Raw genomic sequence first — 23,741 nt, forward strand, 5'->3', positions numbered from 1 at the left:
GACTCCAAAGGACAACTTGGGAAGGAAGCAGAGTTTTAGGCAGTAGAGAAGACTAAGGTTTGTCTGAAATTACACCAGGACCCTTTCCAGACAGTGGAGCAGCCTGAGATTGGAAGGAGACTTAAAGGGTGCTTAAAGCACTCCTAGTCCTCTTCTGCAGGATTTTCAGGTACTGTGTTTTGCTTCTGCAAAGTAATTTCTGATAAAATCCTACTGCATCTTATTGTGTGATTAGATTATAATAGTGGTTGAGGAAACTTGGATTGCTCCACTCTAGTTAAAAGCAGGTTATCTCCCTCTACTCTTTCCTTTAACCATCTGCTAACAATACAGGTAGTAAAACTTCGGTAATTAACCAAGTGTTTATTCCTGAAAGGCTATGTAAATGTTAAATAAAATTACAATGTTACTTTAGTGAGTATGTATCTTAAAGTATTCCTCTTAGATACTGTTTCTTCAGATTAACTTGGCAGTGCAATGATTTCCTGTGTTAATCCAAGCTTGCACAAATCATCCATGGCAGGGGACCCCAGAGAGGAGGTTTTGTGATAGGAAAGGAGAAAAAGGGATAAGTAATCAAAAGAAGTCTGCTTCATTGATGGGATGTTAACCCAGGTCATTTGAGATGCCACTTGTGTAGTCTAATGTTGCCAAGAAGAAATCAAATCACCAAAACCAGATTAATTTTAAATGGTCCCATAGAGTTTCATGTGACTAGAAAGCAAGGGGTGCAATTCAGCTAGACACAAATATATTTCATTTTGGTCACAAAGTCAGCTTACTATATCTGTGTCTTGATCTTACAGAGAAGTCTTCCCTACTTCATTTTTCTATGGTGATTCTGTGAAAGCGTCCAACTTTGTTCAGTTGGAAAACCATGAATGCCTTTTCCAGTCTCTTAACTTCACACTGCAGGTAAAACTCATCCTTATTTTGACTGCTTTCCTGCTTGACAGCACATTCTTGTTTTGTATCTATTTAATTCTGAGTGTGGTATGGGCTTTTGTGCATGATTTCAAATCACAGTCATGGGCAGAATGGGAGCTTCGGATGAGGTTTATAAAGAAGAGCCTCTTGTTGAGTTATGAGGTTCAGAAAGGACTCCCTTGCTTTCTAAACTTCTCAGAGAGGAGACTAGGTGTAACTGGATCCAATTCTAGCCCCAGACTTGCTCAACTGTTTTTGTCTAAAGGTTATATAGATGAAATAGAGACTGTGTAACTTTGTCCTGCAGGATTAAGGATGACAAAACAAAATATATTTACATTCATAACATAAATTATTTACTTAAATTGATGATGATAGTGACTAGACTAAAATACTGTAATCAGAATTATTTACCACACAATATAGATAGTTTTACTAATACTATTTTGCACTATTTATTAAATCAATAATTTAAAAGCTTAATAATTGTTAAGTAGAGATTGATGTTACTCACTCATACCAACTACTGTGGGCAAATCTCTTTTGCTCAGCCTCAAGGAGAAACCTTGAGGGACATCTCCACTAAAGGGAAGAATCTCCACACTCTCCTGGAAGTGGTGTGTTAGAAGTCCCTGCTGATAAAAAGTGGGACTGGGCTTTTATAGTGTAAAGTGATCAACTGTCATTAATGTGTTTTTAGGCTAGCAGCTTTAGACAAGTTATCCGTACTATCATTTGTTGATTCCTTTATCAGAAACTTTGCCTGTCACATCCTCACTGGTACCAGTTTTTGTCAGGAAATGCTGTCTGAATGTTTAACTTTGCGACTGATGAGTCAGCCTGGTCTCAGCAGTCTTTAATACCAAAAGCAGCGTGACCACTCTTCTCCATCCATCATGGGTAACTTTCACAAATAGGGTTTAGTCTGAGCTGTTTTACCCCCACTCAGGCAGAGCATCCTGCTTCAACACTGTACAATGTGTTCTTGATTGGATACCATTATTGCAGTGTGCAGGGATGGCATACGTCCTTTATCTGAATATATTATGACAAGAATTGCAAACAGGGCATGTCGCTTCCATAGGATTAAAGCTGCTACCATTTGTTTCTCTTTCACCTTTCTTCATATGCTGAGTAAAGAGCCCTAATTACTCACATGCCACATCTTAGATGAGGTCACAAGTTAAAAGTGGAGGAGTAATTCTTTTTAGTGGCATGGTCATTGAGCAGAGGAGTGGGCAGCCTTTATCCAAGAGGACAAACACATGTCTGTGCTAGGAATTCAGGCTTGCTAAATGCCCCAGTATCAAAATATTTATAACACTACTGATAAGAGTACAGGGAAGGGAAGAGTACAGTACAGGGAAGAGATGAGGACACTAAAAAGACAGGTGTAAGAAGCTTTCAATAAATACCTCATAGCATCTCAGCATTATTCAAGAGTTACTTATATATTACACTTCACATGGCAGTTAGATGGGTTCCTGATGTGGCAAAATATATGGATGGTTTGTTATAACAAACTCTTGTGATGTGGCCAAAATTAACTGATGCTGTGTTTCGCTGCTGTAACTGGATCTATTACAAGCCCTTTGTATTGATGACTGGCAATTATCCTGCAAAACTGCTTCTCCTTTGATATGTGAGCTGTACATGAAGACTGTTAGGTAAGCTAATGCTCTGACTTAATTCTGACTCTTGAAAAATAAGTCTTAGTCTGAAAACATTGAAAAACCTGCAAAGTACTTGTATTTCTTCAAATTTACCTGTACTCAGCTCTGAATCTACAGTAGCTTCCCATTTATGAGAAGTCATGTATGTAATTTTATTTGTATTCATTTTTTCTCTTACAGGTGTACAATGCTGGACCAAGCACTCTTCCTGGAGCTTTTCTTAACATTTCAATTCCAAACCGCCTCTCTGCCACTGGAGATGAAATATTTCATATTCAGCAGATGATGGTGAGTATGTTACGATGTGCTCTGAGCGCAGAGAGGCACTGAGACCTACTGATGACTAAAACAAAAGAAGTCCACCAAAACTCAGTGAGTCAGTTGCTTTTTAACACAAAAGGTCTTTGCATCTGTGGCCAGATTTTAAGTAGCTGTACCCCTCCAGCTGTTGACTGTTCTCCCTCACCTAGGGCAAAGACAACTGGTTGTATGTTCTTGGTTTCCTGCAATGCTGTGTAAAACTAAGTCAGGCTAATGCTGAAGGAAATATAGAGAATACTTCCGCAAGTCACACCTGCAAAGAGGATTGTCTCTTAATCAGTTCTCCCTGACTGAGGGAGGATTAAATGGTGGATGTATTATCAGTAGGATGCTTTATCAAGCTGACTCAGATTCCCTGGGCTTTTTCTTGGTCATCAGCTAGGTCTGAATACATTATCAATATCTGTTTTGCTATAGTCCATGTTATAATTTGCTCTTTTTGAATGTTCTTTTAACAAATGTAAATAATAGAGAAAGTTATTCTTTCAACACAATGCTTTTCAAAAGACTATTTTGTGTCAATTTCAAAGAAATTCAACATAGACTGTGGTAGACAAATTCTTAGATTTAGTTTCTAATATTTATTTATTTATCTATCTATTTATTTATTTATTTCAAAGCCTTTGTTAGACCACTAAAATACCATCATTTACACTGTAGTGGCCAAAAGAGGGGAAACCTTACTACTGAGGTAAATTTATTGCTGAAATTCAGAGTAATCTGCTTTTGTGAAATGAAACCAGCTCTTTGGAATAATTGAAAAGAAGTATTATACTTTCATGTTGTTGGTAATACTTTTCTAGCCTTTTGGCTGAAAAATATTACCTAATATGTAGGTAACAGTGTCACTGAATATGTGTAAATATAGATCTGAAAGATCTTTCTAAGCAGGTTTCCAAGATTTTTGCTTTTGGAAGGTATGAGATAAATATCGATATGGCTTACAGATGGGCACTAAAGACAGAATGACTGAGAAACATATTGGGATATTGTATGAAGCAACAGTAGTGTATAGATTGAGTAAATTCTCCAACCAGACTTAATTAGTTCTCCAGCATATGTATCATTTTCTGTGGCATTGCCTTTTAATGTTTATTTAGTCCAGCTTTATATGCAGAAGATCACCTTTTCTTTGACACATTGCCTGCCAAAGCATCATGACCCATTTCCTTGTTTGTTCCCTGGTCTCTGCGTGCTGTAGGAGAGAGGGTGTGTTCACAGCAGCTGCAGAGAGGTGGGAATCTTCTTAATGGATTTTGTCTCCCTAAATGTTGATATCTCCTCTAAAGTCAGTCATCCTATAAAGGAGGTTCCAGCTGGGTGGTGGTATTGTGGTAATAAATGCTAGCATAGTTTGTATTGCTTTTTCCCAACAACAAGTTGCATTTCTCTGCACATTATTTGACTGAATTGTACTTTGAAGTATGTTTTTGTAGAAATGTTAAACCGCTGTTGTGAGACGTCTTTGCAGGTAGTAGGCAAGTATGTTTTTATGAGAGATGTCTGACTGATATACTGGCATTCCAGTAATTTTGACTGCTGATTTTGGGTATATGGTCAGTAGAATTCTCCTACATGACTTTCTAAATACCTCTAGCATGTTAATAAATGTTAGCCAAGAAAATCCTGTCTAGGATAGTGGTTATCCTTGTGTTACAGATACATAATTGAAACACCAAATAGTTTGCTTGACATTACACAGGAAATTTGTGTCAGGGCCAGGCACTGAACCAATGTATCCCAAATCTTACTAGTACCAATGTATCCCAGGTCTTACTATTGTAACAGAGAAAGAATCCCACTCTCTTTCCTACTGCCTCTGTCCCAGTGAGTTTTTATTAACTGAAAAGGGAACTAAAATCATGGAGATTTTCAACTTTTCGTAGAACAAATACAATTAAGCAAAGAAACCTAAAAGGAGATGAACTTTAGGAAATGGTTTAGAACAGCTGTTTTTCCAAGACAACTTTTGTAAGCATAGTCATTAAATGTTTCAAGCTTTTGCTTATTTTGAACTTCCCAGAATCTAGACTGCAATAAAGATAGTAAGGTAATAGAATCCTTTCAGACAGTGCAGGTGTTTCTGTAATTATTTTCTTTATGCCTGTGATCCAGCCATTCTAGCTGTCAGTGATGACAAAACTTTAAAAATAGCTCTCATTAATACAGAGGATTAGGAATTGTCATTTATCTGTAAAATACACTGTTGATACAGCACTTGGGATTTGATGACATAATGGTTTTTATTTTAAAGCTAGTAATTCTATTGCCACTTCTCTGATACACAGTAAGGCAGTGAAATTTATGAGTCAAAATGTATAGTTAAAGCACTAGAGTTTGTCTCAAATACACATTAACCACACAAGATAGTTTCAGGAGCAAACTCCCTCGTATTGTGTTGAGTGAGCTAGTCTTTCAGGCACAAAAATTAATAGCAGGAAGACAGTCACATATAGTTCACTGGAACGGTCTGTATCTCTGGGAGGTGTTAATAGGAAGTATTATCTGCTGGTCTGAGGAAATGACAGCCCTCATGCTTCCTCTCTTCCTGCTGTTCTGATCTTTTGGCTTTATTGCAGAAACTGTTTTAACATTTTCTTTGAGGCAAATTCAGATCATGGAAAAATTTTGACATTTGGAGTTCTGTCTTAGAGATGTTCAGACACAATTCAAGGACTATTGGGAGCAATACTGCAGTTTCTGCAGCACTTCCCCCGACAAAGCCCCCAATATATAAAGGGAATGAATCAACAATAAAAGCCAGAAGTAAACAAAAAAATGGATAATTGTAAGAAAACTAGGGAAAAAAACCCCCCAAAAATTGAACTTCCTCCCTATTAAAATGTTTTAATGAATAGGAGATACTAGAAATTTTCAAATCATTTTATCTAGGAAATTTCACCTCTGACACTGGTTTTACGTAGTAAATACTCAGATTCTGCAGTGGTAAATGATATTTTGGAAGTACTTAAGTCAAATTAGTAGCTGTTTGTTTTTATGTACTTTTGTATTTGCTTTCTTGCAAAAGTTAAAAACCAGCCAGGTTAAAAACATAAGAAATTAAATACATCAGCTTGTTAGTAAAAGTGTTGTGATAGAACAGTATAGATGATGACATAGAAGAGCTTCACAAAACAAGAGAAGTTAGTCTTAACACAAAAGTATATTTCCACTCTTCATGCCATTGATGATCTATTCTTCCAGGAAGGAAAACAGTACTTGTTGTATTTGTGTATGTTTTTGGTTTTGAACTAAAAGATCGGTAATTTCCTTTGTGTATCCAGCTAGGGATACACAAGGGCAAGGGAAGCACTACCTGACTTGCTAGCCAAGGAGCTGCTTTTTAGGATTGCCAAAAAGATTTTCACAATGGGAATTCCTACCAAGTTAACCAGGGTGTATTTCCTGAAGCTGCTCATAAATTAGCAATGTGTCCAGGATTATTCTGCTGCTGGCTTTATGGAGCTGGATCAGATTGTTGCCTTCTGGTTTATTTTATTTTCATTGAAGGTAAATACAACTATGAGGGATTAACAGTTGGAAACCACACTTGTCTATTTGAACTGGATGATCCTCTTCCCTCCTCTGGAGGGACCAAGCAGAGCCTGTTTGGGTGAATCAATATCAAGAATTTAAAAAAACGTGTTATCAGCATCACTGAGATAAGAATCTTGTTGGAAAGTAAGATGCATATGTTGCAAGACAGTCTCTTCAGAAAGTTTGCAATCTAGGCAATGATATAAAAGGGAATTTGGAAGAAAGAGGGAAAGAAATGCTGTTCTCAGTTTTTTAATGACAAGGTCCCTCCTTGCATGCAACTCTTGATATCTAAGTCTAGTAATTACTGTTTTAGTAATTGCTGTTAATAGAATATATTTAAATTACGATGTTCTCTTACTCTAGCAATTAATGGATAGAAGGGCATAGAAGCAGCTCTGGAGAAGCACTTGCCAGTCTCCACTGATAATACAGAAACCATCTAGTTTCCCTGATTTTCCCTAGGCTTCTAAACTCAGATCTTGAGAATTATTTACAGAGAGTGAAAAATGGGTTAAACTTCAGTCCTGTGACTCCCGTCCCCATCAACCATAAATGGGCCAGTTAGCCCAGGCCATCACTTCTTGATTAGGGAGCAAAATAAAAAGTCTTTCTCGGAAGGACAAACAGAAGTCCTCCAGTTGTCCTATTATGTTTGGCATATCCACTTCACACCTCTTTCTACATGGGTGAGACCTGGATTGTGCCTTTATGATAGCTGGGTATCAGTAAGATTTGAAAAAGTAAAGAAAAGCTGAATGAATTAATGGAAGAATTGAAGAGAATTACTTTTACGGGTTGCCTTTTAAGTTGACAGCTGCCTGAGCATAGGACTCTAGAAATGCTTGTCATGTTCATTAGGGAAAGCTGTGTAAAATAAACATTTATCTCTTCCTGTGAATACTGAAAAAGTAAAATGGAGTCAGTCCCAGAGCTCCAAGTGCTGGCTGATGACAGGTTACATTTTTAAGGCCAGTTTGTATAGCAGTCATGTAACTTCTTCCAGCATTTACACAGTAATATCTGTAAGGAGCAGAAAGAAGTTAAGGAGAAGAGTTAAAGCTTGCTGTCTCATTCCACGAAAGGTCCCAAACTAATTGAGGTTTTTCTTCACTTTTAGAATGTAAAAGAAATATTGTCAATTTTAAAACCTTAAATGTAATTTCTGCTTATTGTCTGTAGGTTTTATTTTCTAGCATAGGAATAAGATGCTTTGTCTGCTGCAAAGCTGGTGTTTAAAACTTTAAGCTAAGAAGGACTGTCAAAGGTCTCTAAAGTGTGGTTGGGCGTGAGTGTTCCTTGAGGCATATGTTGACATTATCAAGCTCACAACACATGCTCCACATACAGAGGCAAGCCTGTATATTGATATAATTATGTAGAAAACATCTTAGTTGTTGGTAGATGGTTTGAAGTTATTTATTTATGTCATTTGACATTTCATCTCTTGTCTCTGAAACATATATGTGCAGTCCCAACTTGTGAAGACAGAAATATTTGCTGATTGTATTCAATACGGCTTTTTATTTTTTTTTTTTCCAGCACCAGATCATGCTGCTGCTGGTTACCACATTTGACAGAAAGATTGTAAAGGAACATTTTGCACTTACAGCAACATTCATTTCAGCCCTTTGTATTAGTCATCCTGCTTGTAGTCTCTTCATTTCAATGATTGTTACAGACACACTGGCATACACATATTTTGGCACCATATTTAAAGGCATAGCTAGATTACTGGAGGAAATTATTCATTCCAGGGAACGTATTGTACAGAAATTTGTACAGAAAATTCTACAGATACTTTCTGACCTTCCTGTCTCTTTCACTTTAATTGCTTTTTAAATGACTGTTCCAAAACATTTTTGCTTAGGCAGTTGGAGTTGTTCCCTGCCCCACCCCCAGTGTAGAACACCTCTGTGATATCAACTGAATCTGTCTTTGCCTAGGAGCCCTGTCCCTTGCAGGAGAAACTAGTACATCTGCCAGGTCCAGGATGGCTGTGAGGAGACAGGCAGAAGCATACACTGTGACAGGACTGCAGAGCAGCTCAGAAGGAGTTCCTAATGTCAGCATGGTGAACTGAAACTCTTTAGGCAAAGAGGAACTTTCCTCTCTTTTAAGTTTCCATTTTTATACAGGAAAGGCTACCCAGCCATAAAATTAAGGTTTTTCCTGAGTTAAGACCTTAAAATAAATCTGAAAACCCCAGCATTTTTGCCATCTGAATCACTATTAAAAAGCTGTGCCTCGGTCAGAGCTCACAGCATTGCCAGTGTTTCAAAATAATCTTTTCATCTATTGCTGAGTGTGTCCTTGAAGATGGAGCAAAACTTCTTAACATGGAATAAAGTTTTCTGTTACTTCCTAGTTGGGATCTTTAGGTGAAAACAGATTTGAACAATTTCTTTTACACTTTCTAGTTGTTTTGACCAAATCTTCTAGAAATGAAAGTGCTATGGTATTTGTATAAGCAGTGAATTTTTTTGAAAATTCTAAAGAAGATGTTTTTGGAAAATGCATTTTGAATGTAAAAAAGAATTGTCTTTCAAGAAAGTCTAATAATATAAAAATCAAGGCCATTGACACATGGGAAAAAACCACAGTGATCCATATATTAAATCAGGCCACAGCAACACAATGTTCTTGTCCAATTGTGGCCTGCTCATGATTAGCTTCTAAACTAAAGTGAAATTTGTCAAATTACTTAGTTATTGAAATTTTACAACACTGCCCTGAAAAATATCATGGCCTTTCAAATGAGTGGAAGTTTGATTAATATTTTGGGTCAGCTGAAAATGTTGCTACTTTGTGAATGGCCCATAGCTCCTATTTTTTTGGCCGAATATGTGAATTCCAATTTTGAAAAAGATGGCAGATTTGCCTTTTGATAAAAGGAAATTTCAGATAAAGAAGGACATGAAATATAATGGATATGTAAATAACCTGTTATCAAAATGATGAAGGAAGCAGGAGGCTTGGCAGATACCAAGTCAGGAGTAATCATGTAGTAATTGGAGTTTTGCTGAGGTGTGGGGAAAAATACATATAGTTGGTTTTTCTGTAAGCTTCCAAGCCAGAGAAGGAAGCTCCTCCTGTTGAAGGATACTGAATGAAAAGAAAGTCTACAATTTTTTAAAATTTTTTTTCCTTCTTTTTGAAAGAGTGAGTGTAGGAATTCACCATTTTTCTACTGGTGAAGCTTTTCCTGCTAAAAACAATGAAGAAGGAAATTCAGAAAATAACTGACTGGTTAATTTTTTAACACATAGTCCTGTTTTAAATCCTGACTCTTAGACCAGCCTTTCTCTTCTGTAACTAATGCACAAGATTTGTGGTCTAAATGAAGGGAGCAAAAAACAAGGAAGAGGTAAAACCAATGGTAACTGTGCATATAAACTCTAGCTCCCATTTGGTGAAAGAAGGGTTTTCCTCCCTGTTCATATATCAGAGTGAAAATAAGCACCTTTTATTGGATTTCTCTCCTGGCTTTGAAAGTACGTCATTCCAGTCTTCTTCAAGGTACCAGATGGTATCAAAATGGTCAATAAATCATTTCTTGGAGGAAACTCTGAGGATGTCTTGGAAACAAAAGACATCTTCTGCTTAACTTAATAGATCTCCTCCACCCCCCAAGAATTTTTTTTTAATGAGGATGACCCATTTAATTTTCAATTGTCTACAGTAGATGAGCAAAATCATCCTCTTAAAAGTCCTACCTTCTCTCCACTGCCTCTAAAGAGAATTTAGATCTTAGACACTTTTCTGATATGTTCAAATATCTGCTTTAGTGAAACATCCCAGTGGAGCTGTTTGAGCCCTCCAGGGAATGTGCTTACCTGCACAGTCTTCAGAGATACTCATCCTAATATCAACACAGCCCACAGGGAAAGCCCAGCAATTAGGTAAAGAACAAACATGGGCTTGTTTGTGTTTAATACAGCATAGGTAAAGCTGCAGAAGAGGATGTACTATAGACAGATAGAACCTAGCTGAAGAAGCATCAAATGCCAGGTGATCTCAGGGGCTTTTTAAATAGAGACATACCCTGAGAATTATTTGTTGCCTCATATGTTAGTTAAGCATTTCACAGTTCATCATAGGGAGACAAAGAGTACTTCTCAGTGACCCTTTCTTGGGTTTCATCTGCTAAAGGCCGATATATATAAGGAGCACATGAATGTTAGTGGTAAACTGATTTTTGTGTAAGGTGGTGATCATTCATTCATAGGCTTCTGTGGATCTCACAGTTAAATCATACCAAATGGTCAGTGTTTCTTCTTACTGTGTACATGTGGTATATACAGGTCTGTCCAGGAAAGAATCTGCTGTCTTGTAAGTCAGGAACTTTATATGAGAAGATCTTTGCTCTTGTCAGTAAGATGGATAGGGATCACTAGTTCGTGAGAGCAGTACTTCTGGGGATTGTTGCTAAGTATGTGCAAATTGGCTGCAGGGCCAAGACCAGGCCAATGTTTCAGGAATCATGCTTATCAAACCTGATTATTTAATTAAGCTGTATAATAAGTGCATCAGAAAAACATCTAAAAGTGTTGCAATCAGGTTAGCATGATTTATGCCAAACATACATCTGCTGCATTTGCCTGTTGTCTAAAGGAGCAGAAGCCAGAGCTATGGTGTACTCCTCCTCTAAGCTGATTGAATGCTTTAGCATCTCCACTTTGTTTCCACTTGCCTCTTCTCATGGCCTTGTAAAGTTACTTAATGGATTTGTGGACTACTGGTTTTCCTTGCCATCATTGCTATTTTTAGTTGAAATCTCTCAAGAGCTGTGTGAAATTGGTTAATTTTTAAAATTATTTTCTGTTGTTTCAGTGGCTCTTAATTTTATTACCAGAATCAACAGGACTGCTCTGATTCAAACATATTTCATTATCTGTGACTATTAAACATTCTTGGCATATGGTGCAAGTAGTCAGATAACATATTTACATAACTTATTTGTCTGCTGTTGAAAGTCTGACCTTGTCTGGAATTTCTTGTCAGTACCCTTTTTTTCTCAGTGTGACATGTTAGATTAACCCTGCCTGTCAATTCTTTGTTCACCAAATAAAGGGTGAATCAGTATCTTTGAATCAGAATACATGTATACATGTTTTCCCTAATACTAGGATGAATGTGCTATGGTTAGCAACAAAGACAGACAAACATATCTGTTATTTATTTTTCAAGTTTGAAAACTTGAACCACTGATTAGTTATTCATACATAAATAAAACAGTTTAAAAAAACGTACAGGGGAAAATACATAAAAACTCTCTGCCAGCAATTTCCAGACCACAGCCAAACTCCTTGTCCTTTGGAATCAGTACAGTCCAGGGATGATGAGATAGGCATCCATTACAGAGTTGAACAATGTTAAAAATGTTGTGAAATGACTGGCCTGTGTTCAGACCTTGAGCATGTTTCCTGCAAGTAAAATTGCTGTTCCAAATATCTTGTGTTTCATGATGTTTTCCCTGAACTTGCCCACACACTTTTTCTGAGGTTGGGATGTGGGTTTGGTTTTATCACATGCATTCACATCTGGATTCCACCTTCATACTTGCTTTGTATCAGCTTAGTTCTGCTGGCTTCCAGGCCCTACTCCACAACTAGTGATGATTTATCTCAAGAGGGGAATCCCAGACTTACTGGAAGAGCCTGGAAACCTTAAGTTTTAATACCATAATGAATTCTATTGCATTGGTGGAAATCTAGTGTTGCTCATATAAGTAATGAGCTGAAGATACACATTTGCTCGCCCATTTATCTTGTAAAATGTCAGTCATTAAATACAGGAATAGCCCTCAGCTTCTTACATGCACAGGGAGATTGTACATAATGCTTTGTTGGAAGCAACAGCCAGTTTTCCTCCTGTTTTTCTGTCTCATTCTTCTAAGAGATTCCTATCACTTGCACATACTTAACCCCAGCTGCTAATCCACTTCTTGTGCTTGGTCCTCAACTGTCCTGTCCAGCCCATTTTGAAATTGTATTTCATTTCCTTCTCCCATGTTGACATCTTGTGCAGGATATAGGGCCCTGAAAAAATGGGAGGTCTTGCCTTTGATGCATGTTAATGGGTTGAGGTTAAATCTAAAAGGGGCCACTGGCTTTTAGTTCACCTGTGAAGTTTATGTTACAGATAATGTGGCCTAAATGCTTAAACTGTTTGCTAAATGTTTGCTAAAGCCCAACAATTTCTGAAAGGCCCCAAAGGCTTGCTATAAATTGCCATATTCTGAGTGTAGCTACAGATGAGCAGAGATGATATTGCAAGTACCCTGAAGGTGGGAAACAGTGCTGACAGCAGAACGAGAACGTGCTGAGGCAGCAGGTGTATTATTTGTCCTGGAAACTCCAACCACTCCCAGGTGACCTGGCTTCATTGGCAGCTCTTGATTATCCTCTGTGTTTCCAGGAAAATGTGTGGTGATTTTCCCCCTTGCGCTGGTACCTCGTTCTTGGAGCTGCAAACCAAGCCCAAGTATTCTCATAAATCCCTACACGTGCAGGGAAAGTCAGAGATGATGATCCCTGTGTATGTAATAAATTCAACATGCTATTCTCATACAGCCCTATTAAATATCCTGCAGGCTTTTTAGGATGTGATGTGTGTGGAGTGTACATGATATGTTTTGCATACAACTGTTTCATTCTGAAATGTCCTCCTGCCACTTTTTCTCAAGAGTGGTGTAATCTTACATGATTAAAAACCATTGCTATTTTATGGGTTTGCCTCTGCTCAACCCATAACATAGCAAGAAAAAAGTCAGTCAGATTCAAATACTCAGAATCCATTAAAGTCATCCTGCAACAATTTCTTCCTTGTTACAGACAAAGCATTTTAAAAGCATGAAGTAATGTGCATGCTTTCTCCAGTGGTTATATCTCGTCTCTGAGAAATTTAGTGGTTTGTGCTGACAACAAAAAGTTGGCAGAGTAACCCATTGTACAGGCAGTCCTATTTAAACATCTCTCAAGCATGTTCACAGGCTTTTCAAGGGAGAGCACCTTACAGTAAATTAACAAAGCTAGAGACTAACTTGTCTCTGAATGAGTGTGTGGCCATTTATAGAATCATAAAATCAGAGAATTATGTGGGTTGGAATGGGTAGTATAGGCAGTATGAGGGATTTTCTGCTACTCTGCATGATGATAGATTAGTAATATTACTAGTCTTTGCAGAGTTATGGTGACATGTAGAGGCCTGTTATGCAAGGTGCCATTTACAGTCTGTGTATTACAAATGTTCTGGTTTGTATCTCTTTATATTTATGCATGTTACATGTATATGCACGTGTTGAATACAGTAGGAGACTACACATATATATATATATACACAAACACACACCACACACACACGCACATATACATATATTTAGATGTTCAGGACTGAGTAATGATTTTCAGTCCCTTAGATTTTGGATGTCCAGTTAAAATTGTCTGAAAGGTGGTGATTTTCAAGTGCCACAGGTGTCTAAGTGAGGCACCTGACAATAATGTGTTGTTATTGAGAAATGTTGAAGGCCATTCTGACATACAGTGGTGTTCAAGAGTGCACGTGAGATCTGAGTGCAGGCTTTGCTACTGCTTTAATCATTCTGATATTCCACAGTGAGAATATCAGAATGATTTTTTTTACCTTTCTTTACTCTGGGACTGAGCAGTTTGACAAAAGTGCTTTTGAAATTGAGGTAAAAACTAGAAAAAACATGATGTGTGTATTGATGTTAAGTGTTTTGCAGCCTAAGACAAGACATTGCTAGTGAATGGGAACATCCCTATTCATGGACACCATGGTAAAAAAAAACCATTGTCAGTAAAAACCTCTGTGGGAAAATTTTACTTTTGTTCTTGATGTTGTTTTGCCTCACGTGAAAGTTGAAGACATTCAAGATAGTGAAAGCATGCTTCATTCTAATAATGAAAATGACAAATAATAAATATATCAAGTTATAAAATCTGTGTGAAAAGATCTTATACAATGTTTGGATTTCCATCAGACAACTACCCCCTTACAATTTTTTCTGTTTAGAATTGAAATTCTGAAAATGTAATTTCTTTGCAAAAAATGTATTTTTTTTTTAATTAGAAAAGTTTTCCAGGAATTGAAGGCTAGGATCAGTAGATAGTAATACTTACTTCTGTGTTACAAAAATTTTACATTGTCACCCCAAAAAACCTCATGATATGTGTGGTAATCAGGACTGTATGTAATGACATAAACCATTGTATATAGAGAAGAAAAAGTAAAAAATAATTTAAGATCTTTGAAATTAGGCATTTTTTTCTGCAATATAAAGCTGTTCAGTGAAATCTGCTAGGTCAGCCATTAATTTGTGGCTACAGCACATTCAGGCCACCGGACCTGACTCAGAGCAAGATAGGAAAGTGTGTAGTATGGACGTAATTGCTGAAGATGCTATGCAGTTAGCCTGGTTTACCTTTTTCTTTGGCCTACTTTATGTGCTAACGTGGACTTTGTCTACTTCTGTCTGGGTACAGATTTTAGGTACACTTCCAGTACAGGAGATTTATCTGTATGCACCAGACCAGTGCACCAGACTGCAAAAGATTTTTTTCAGGACTTTATAAGTAGCTTCTGGAAAACAGGATGAAACAACCTTCAGCAGAGATAGCTCCAACAAAGCTCCTTGGAAGTCTCTTCTTGGGACGCTGCAAGGCTACTTCTGCTTGGTACCTCTCTTCCCAATCTGTAGTCTTAATGTAGGATTTAAGACAGCCTCCCTTTTGTCCCACTTGTTTCCTGTCCCAGTTGTTCATTTGTGTTAGGAGTTAGACGTTGACATTTCTCTGTGGCTTCTGTGTAGTTCTTGCACTGACTACAAAGGCAGTGCACATCTCTTTCCACATCCTATGCACTGCTCAAAAAAAGTCCCTTCTTCTGTTTCTTTAAGATGTTGGATCCCGGATCCTGGGAGGACCACTTTGGGGGTAGTCCTTTTCTGTTTATAGGCTGCTGAGAAATGGAAATTTTCTAAAAGCTCTGGTATGCCAGGTACCCTGAAACTCCAGGTCTGACAAAGAGCCTGGCTTCCTACTCCATTTCAAAGACTTGTACAGTTCTTGCATCTATAAATTGTAAAGATTTAGCCAGATATTTCCTTGTCTGTGTATCACAAGGTGGCTGGGATAGCATCATGTTTGAACAACAAGAAACTCAAAATGAGGCTTACAATCATGAAATACAAATCAGTTCAGTTTCAGCATAACGCAAACAGGAGTTATATGCTAAGATTTTATTTAACTAGTTGTCTTTCTGCAGCTGAATATTTCATCAAAACAAAGTTTATTGAAAAGTTACTGTTGTTTTTTCTGGCTGGTTGACTGAACCCTTATGCATGTAAAAATTGAGAATAACAGATGATGTGAAATGTAAGTATCTAACAGTCATCCTAACAAAACAAACAAACCCAAAACCCTCAAAAATATCCCACCAAACCAACTGTGGCCCGTCTTTTGAGAAGGATGGATTTGCTTCTACCTTAGCGCGATCCACCCATTTAGAACTTATTTGTTAATTTTTTCCCAGTTTTGTGGCTCTGTGACTTCCAAGAATGCTAAAAGAAATGGATTGCTGTTCAGCTGCATTGCATCCTTTCCTGCCTGCTGGCTGTCAGCACACGCTGACTGATAACAGGGTACACAGATGAGTGTAATCGAATTTCTGCCTGGTTGAATTCCCCCAAATTCTGCAGGCCAAATAGCAGTGTCTGCCTTATAGGAAGTAGCCTCTGCCTTTGGCTGCTAAAACAGGATATAGGTGACCTGATGGTCTGTTCCAGAGCAGCGGAGGCAACAGGAGGTGCTTAGTTTCTTGCATGTTTCCCTCCTAATATGGACTGAAACACTGAATTTAGTATCCACCTCATATAGGATTGCTGTGTGGCTGGCAGAGAGGAAAAGGTTTTTCCAAATTCAGAGTTGGTCCTCTGGAGGTGCCTTTCTCTGTTTCAGCTAAAGTGTTTTAAAAACAATGCCAATCTTCAGTTTAAGAAAAAATAATAACTTAAAGTAGAAAGGACCAGCTTTATGTTGCTTCATGCTAGACAGTTCCTTTTAGTCTTGTGAGATATTTCTGCTTTGGCTCATTCTTACACTGTACTTTTACAAGACGTAAATATTTGGGGAGTATGCCAAAAACTTGTATAGTGCAGAAACTTGTACTGTCCTTCCTGTATCTCTTGCATAAATCTAATGACATCTGTAATTTAAACTTTCAGGAATAAAGAACAAGTAGTTAATAGATCCTGACTTTTTGCTATTTTTAATTTAATATAATATAAGTTAATTTTATATTAATTAATAATAATAAAAAATTAATATTATATTAAATTTTAGTTTAATATAAGTTGATACGGATCTAATTTCCATGTGAAAGATCAAAGAAGTAAATGTCTGTGGGCTTTGTGAATCTCTTACCTAAAATAAATAATGAAAACTCATTTCAGGTGATCTGGACAAATCATAGTCTTAATCTTCAGTTGAGCCCCAAGGAGACTGTAAACTTTGGGTATATCTGTTGGGAATGTAAAGAAAGATTATGTTAAGTCAGGTTGTGAATACATACTTCAAAGAATAGACTATTAAGTATTTGTGGGTCAGTGAAGCAGAAAAGGTACATCTTTCAAAGAGATAGAGATATCACTTGTCTGAAAAACAGACAAGTTTATTTGAAATCTAGATAGACATTTGGGTTTTGCTTCTTTTTTCACAGTACTTAACACAGATACAAACTGTGTATTGCTGAATCAGACTCAGAGTATGCAGTAATTTTGTATCTGTAACAACTTTTTTCTGCCTCTTTCAAGGATTTATGATTTGAATAAGGTACATGTTTCCTGTTTTTCATCCTGTCAGGGGATGTGACGAGGTCAACAGCATGTGTAAGAATGTCAATTGGTGATTTGTGAGAAAATCTCCCTCTCTCACTCTTACAGGCTTTAAAGATAGTAGCAGGAAGAATTTGCTGACACTTTGTTGTCATAGTTTTTATTAAATTTTGGTAATTTTTTCAGTAAATATTCATAAGCTGCAAAAAGTGAGAAGGCTTTTCTTGAGCAAGATTATCTTGACTGAAGCTCATTTTATCAGTTTGGTACTCTTAAAGTCCTACTTGTCCCAGTCATCCACTTTCTTGGACAAGCGAATAAGCTAGTGACACAAAAAGGGGGTTTTGTACTATTTCTGCTAAAGGTAAAATAACAGATTTAGTGCCTAGGCTTGTGAATTTACACAAAGATTTCATTTATCTCATTAGTTCTGATACAAACAGGGATGCAGCTGAGTTGGCCAAAATATCAAAAAAGGTAATACAAAGGGTAACACTATTGTCGTAGTTTAAGACAATTTACAGGACGGGGTCTCCGAAATAAGTTACTTCCCCTTAGTTTTAACTTCTCCCTTTTTCACTAAAAAGGAGAGACAAATATGAAGAGATACAAATGAAAAAAATAACAGTTTACTCAAAGAAAACAGCAATAAATAAAGAAATACAAAAGCAAACGGTTCAACTCCCACGCACAAATGCAGATGAGGTCCCCCTAATTGTCCCGGGGAACACAGACAAAAATGGTGGAGATTCCCGTCCCTGAGCCACACAGAGAGGATGAAGGAAACAACACAGCAAACAAGCCTCCGTTGTTCCAAAACTCCCTCCTTCCCCCCGCCAAACGAATAACCAACGGGGAACAAGGACAAAACAAAACCTGGAAAAACTATTTTTGTCCAAAAGCAGTCAATGCTGCCATGCTGCTCCACACCGCCCACCAAGGGCTCTCTCTGGCGTGGCGCGGCTGTTGGCAGCGGCTGGAACTCTTGGAGTGGCTCTGACCTCCAGCGTGGTGGCTGCGGGCAGCAGTGGGCAAGCCCGTCCCCTCCCCGGCTAATGGGATTTTGAAATGCTTGAGAGCCGGCAAAGAACGGAAGGGAGAGGTCCATGTCTCCGTCCCCTGTTTTTAAAGGCACGAAGCACCCCTCCCCGTTTTGTGAATTGGAATAAAACACAGAGGCTCTGCTTCTGACTCAAGTCTTAAAGAGACAATAAACAAACTTGTGCAGGTTGATGTAGAGAATGATTTTGGATCAGCCCTAATGCTAAACTCCGCCTACTATCTCTGTAATTAGGACAACTACTAACATAAAATACTATGTCATAATATATATTTTGCTGAGGTTTTTCTCCTCTGTCTCCAGATATGTAGAACATAGACACCCACATGTGAGCTAGATTAGACATGTTCATATCCTATCCAGTCAAAGCATTTCCAGTGCATGATTCATCTGGCTTACTTCAGATAATTTCTTTAGGGTTATTTGACTCCCAAGGTGGTTATTTTTCTCTTTTGACTATTAATGATATTTAGCTCCAATTTAGTTGTATTTTTACGGACAGACTAATTCAACCTTCTTGTATAATTTGGTTTAATTTGGAATAATAATTGTGATTTATAATTGTGCATGCAGGTTGCTCAGGACAAAGGAAGCTGCTCTTTCCATAGAAACCACAGCCCATGCGTTGTTCCTCAAGAGAATGAAAATATTTTCCACACAATATTTGCTTTTTTCACGAAGTCTGGCAGAAAAGTATTGGTAAGAAATGGCACCACTTACAGCACTACTTGAACATACAGCATATTTGACAAAACATTTTGCATGGTTTGGCATGAAGATATGAAGCAGGTAGTTCATTATAGAGCATATATAACAATACTGATGATGTGCTGGGGGGGCATTTAGTGACTGTAATTGTCTGATTTTTAAAAGTAAATAGGAAGTTTCAGGAAGTGCAGTGGAAATGGGTTTAGCTGACATGGCAGCACACACTTGGTTACCAGAGCCTTTGCTCCCATGTTCTGTCAAAGGCATATGGGGGCAGTGGGTCACTGCACTGTACTTGGTGCCTGACCCCCACAGAGGCCTGATGTGCAGTTCCTTCCAGTCCTGAATGCTTGCCTGGCTCAGCAGCTCTGTAGAGCAGTGAAATTTACCTGGCTTGCTTTCATGCAGGCCTCTGTATCAAGCTGTCTTCAGGTCTTGACAGTTGCTATTTCAATGTAGAGGGGCTGTATTATAGCATTTTACTGTATAACTTAGTTTTCTAGTGTGTTTGCTGTCACAAAATTTATCATTGCATTTTTACCTCTTTTGCCAAACAACTTTTTCCTTGTTTCCTGTAGGACTGTGAAAGACCAGGCAGATCTTGTTTAATTGTACGCTGCAACTTAAGCTCACTACCTAAAGCAGAGTCCTGTGAGATAAATATATACATGCTGCTGAATACCGAGATACTCAAGAAGGTATGTGCTCCCCTTGTAGGTTGTTTCAATGCCAATTTAAGTGTGCTTATGTCAACCAATGAACTCAAAACTTGCATTTCTTGCTCTCTTTACTAGTGTGTGAAAAATAATCATGGTATCAAAAAAACCAGATCTACTTATTAATAGTGTGTATGAATGTGTTAATCCTAGCTCTTACCCATTACCCATTAAGACAGAAATAAATTTAGTTCAAAAATTTATACATTAAAAAATGACAAATGAGACCCCTAATTGTGTGCATGGTGTTAAGGCTAAACATTTCTGAAAATGGAATTGATTTCTGAGAGTTTTGATTCTAAAAAATGTAAGTTAATGTAAACTTTGACCAGCTATCTATCATCTTTCTGTGTAAACAGACACATGGCAGTTTTTTGTCATTTTTACTTCAAATTATTATTATTCAAAGAAGATGCATCATGACCACATTAATGCTGAGCTTAACATTTGTGACAAGAAACGAATGGCTGCAAGTTAATTTCTGTCTTCTCTGAAGCCACTGAATGAGACAGCAAATCTTTTAATTTTTTTGTGATTTACTGCATTTTGACCTGTTTTCCTTAACTTAGAAAAATGCTGACTCTAATTGTGGCAAGCTGCTGTAAGATTATGAGGGTATAATTGGAGGAGAAAGCTGATAGCATGAGCCTACTAAAATAAACCTGTCTTTAATAGCTGTTAGATTAAAAGTGTCAGAGAGAGCCCTTATTAGAAAACAGTTGCTAAAGTAATTAATAGCCCTGAGCTTTTCCAATTGAAACCAGTGAGTCTGTTAATGTTTGTTCATATTCGAAAACAGGAAGTATAGGCAAGGCCAAAAGTTTTAGGTATTTGTTACATGCTTATAGAAATGCTGAAATATGTAAACAAGAGTGTATGCAAAATATGCTTCTGGGAAATTCAAACTTGAGAATAGCCAGGGTTCATCCCATCTGCTGGTGATGCCTTGGAAAGGCTGCCTGAAAACAGAGGCTAGACAAGATTAAGAGAATAAAAGTGGGTATTTTTTGAAGGGCCTTCCATAGGTACACCTTGGGCAGTCAAAAAGCCTCCAAGAGGCTACACCCAAGATGGATGTTGGGTCACGGGTTTTTCACACTTTTATAAGTTTGGTCCGTTTGCATATCAGGGTTAATTCTCCAATTACAGTTTCAGGTAATGATGTCATTACCCCAAGTTTGTTCCCTCTTTCTAGAGGTTTAGTTTACATATTTTGGGGCCTGGGACAACAAGGTGTCCAGGCCTAGAGAGTGTTTGTTATGTCTAATCAGAATGGGAGAACAGTAGCTAACAGGCTGTATGAAGTTTTAGAGTTACATATTAAAGCAGCACAGGATCTGAAAAATATAAAAGCTGAATCCTAAGGCATCACTGGGTCCCTTCTAAGATTACTTTTAGCAACATTCCTCTAAAAGACAACAGTGTTTACATTTTTGAGTATCACCAGTGCATGCTGTTTTCTACTTATTACGTACCCTTCCCAAGGTGAGCTGCATGCAAGTGACTAATCTGTGAATTGAAATGGCATCTTATTGAAATGTGTCTGTTAAAATGCACTGGGCATTTATTGGAGAAATAGATATTAATGAGAGGAGGTGTACAGTGAATAATTAAGATATTTGCCATGCACAGATTCAAATAAGAAGTTTTCCCCCTGGGATATATTGTAGTTTATCCCAGTTTCTATATGTCATTTTTCTGTTCACTTGAAAAGCAAATAGGAACTTTTTTTCATGGTTAATATTGAGCCTGCCTGTGTCATTGGCAATGTTCTGTCTTGCTTTTGTTGTAAATGTGGGAAACATTAACAAACCAAATACAAAGTATATGTTTAAAGTCTAACATATCCAATTTTGTTATAATCTGAAATAATGTGCTCAGTTATATCTGTCTGTTATGAGCATAAAGTATATTTTTTCAAAGCTGAGTTGTAACCAGGCTAATACTTAACTGTCAACCTAGCCTTCACTAAGTGTTGTCTGGGCGTATTTATTACACTGGCAAATGTTTGATGGTTTGTTGGGCTTTTTTTGGCAGGGGCGATTGGTGCTGTTGTTGTTGTTAAGTCCAGTTCTTCCTCTTTTTACTTCTCAGGACAGTTCATCGGTCATCCAGTTTGTCACAAGGGCAAGGCTGCAGGTGGACCATGACCTCAGAGTTGTGGAGGTGCCCAATGGGAGCCCAGGAGAAAAACCAGTGAGTACATAAACCTGAAGAGAAATGTTTCCTTATCCCAGTGGGCTGGAAATCACTGAGAGCTCTATACAAACTGAAATTTGTGCCTGGGCTAGCCCACAAGAATGCCCAGACTTAGTCTGACTAGACTAACAGTACTGTGAAATGTATTTTTGTGGTTTGGCTCTTTGTGATAAACCATGCCAACAGAGTGAATGATGTTATGTTGAACCAGAGTGATCTGTGTTGTACTAGCTAAAATACCCTTCAGGTGTTAACACAAAAATTAGGTTTAGCTTCCTGATTTAGGGTTAACATTTGCTTTAATCTAATTCAAATTTCCCTTGAAAACCTAGAAGACACTTGAAACCTCAGCAATGTCTTTTCACATGTGCCAGAATGAAATATTTAGAAGCATTAATGATATTTTGGGAGCTGTGAAAATGGACAAGGTTGTCAAACTTCCAGAAATTCATTTAACTTTTTTTGTTGTGCTGAGCTGGTAAAAATCAAGTATGAGCTGACCACATTTTGTGTTGATCTCCCTGTTCCTCATGAGTCCTCTGCACCTGCTGTGTCTCCTACCTTTTTGGTGCCACTAGTCTTCCTGCCTTCTGTTATCCAGAAATCTGCTCCTATTTCGTCTCTGTGTCCATTGACCTGGCTGGCACCACCCAGTTCACAGCCTCTTGTCTCAGGCTCCTACACAGAGCTCAATCTGCATTTAAATCAACATCTCAATCTGCAGCTTGCAAACCCAGCTACTTGCACCACATGTATCCCTCAACAGTCATGTCTGTAACTGTAGTCTTGAATTTCTATTTCATTAGATCTGTTAGAAAAAGGAATTCTTTTATATGACAGGAACTTCTTTTTTCCCTTCTGTTTTATTTTCTTTGTTGAGTTTCCATACCATTCTGTGCAATAGGCTTGGAAGTTAAAATTAAAAACACAGTTAGCCATTGCTGGGAACATGCCTTATAAAGTGGCCTGCAGTCCTGACTGTTAATACATTGCTTGGCCTCTCCTTATTTCTGCAGCTTGCACAGAACACCTCTTGCAATTGTATGGCAAAATTTCATTTATGACTGAAGTAAGACCTGACTGTGATACCCATGCTCCAACTGAAATGGAAGAAGCCAGTATCTCAATGACAAATATTTTCATCTGTAAAAGGTTTTAGAATCTCTAAGAATGATAGGCACACTGTAAAATGTTTTGGACTGCTATGTTGAGCTTTTGACAGGGTACCCTTCCTTCTCGGACCAGGGTAAGAGAGCAGAGGAGGCTGCTGTTCTGCTAAGTTCTTTATTTCATAGTCTCATAGCTTTCTTGAAGGCAGAGTTCGAAGGGGGTTACATGATAAAGGCAAGCAGCAACAGCAACAGCAGGCAAAACTAGCTTCTTCTTCTATATGCCCTATATGCTCCATATATATTTTTCTTACAGAATTGTGGATTATATTTGCTAACTGACCAATAAGATTAACACACAATTCTAGTTTTTCTTTCCTTAACCTATCCTGGTCTAATTCTAACAATCGTTAAGTCTTGCACAAGTGTTACATAGGTATTACAGATTTACATATACAGTTTCTGTCGGTTCTTATTGTTTATGTGAACACTCTATCTAGAAAACGTGAACAGTATAGTTCTATCTATGTTTTGTCTGAAGTAAAGAATTCTGTGAAAAGGTAACTCTGCTGCAGCAAGAACTATGTTTAAGGTCTCTACTACAGCTTTTTAATGTTTAAGGCACTTAGCACATAT

The 23,741-nt window shown here is 37.7% G+C and overlaps 1 protein-coding gene across 1 annotated transcript in view; it reads left to right on the forward strand.

Annotated features, from left to right (window-relative positions):
• The window catches only part of ITGA9 (integrin subunit alpha 9), a gene marked incomplete at both ends in the record, with an annotated part of 234,473 nt that overhangs the window by 171,017 nt on the left and 39,715 nt on the right, over nucleotides 1-23,741 (forward strand). The window contains 5 exons of the mRNA XM_082281815.1: nucleotides 807-915; nucleotides 2,781-2,888; nucleotides 18,947-19,072; nucleotides 19,660-19,779; nucleotides 21,892-21,993. Coding sequence (XP_082137941.1) covers nucleotides 807-915; nucleotides 2,781-2,888; nucleotides 18,947-19,072; nucleotides 19,660-19,779; nucleotides 21,892-21,993 — 565 coding nt within the window. The remainder of the gene's footprint in view (nucleotides 1-806; nucleotides 916-2,780; nucleotides 2,889-18,946; nucleotides 19,073-19,659; nucleotides 19,780-21,891; nucleotides 21,994-23,741) is intronic.

This window comes from Coloeus monedula (genome assembly GCF_965178545.1).
Source record: "Coloeus monedula genome assembly, chromosome: 1".
NCBI classification, from domain to species: domain Eukaryota; kingdom Metazoa; phylum Chordata; class Aves; order Passeriformes; family Corvidae; genus Coloeus; species Coloeus monedula.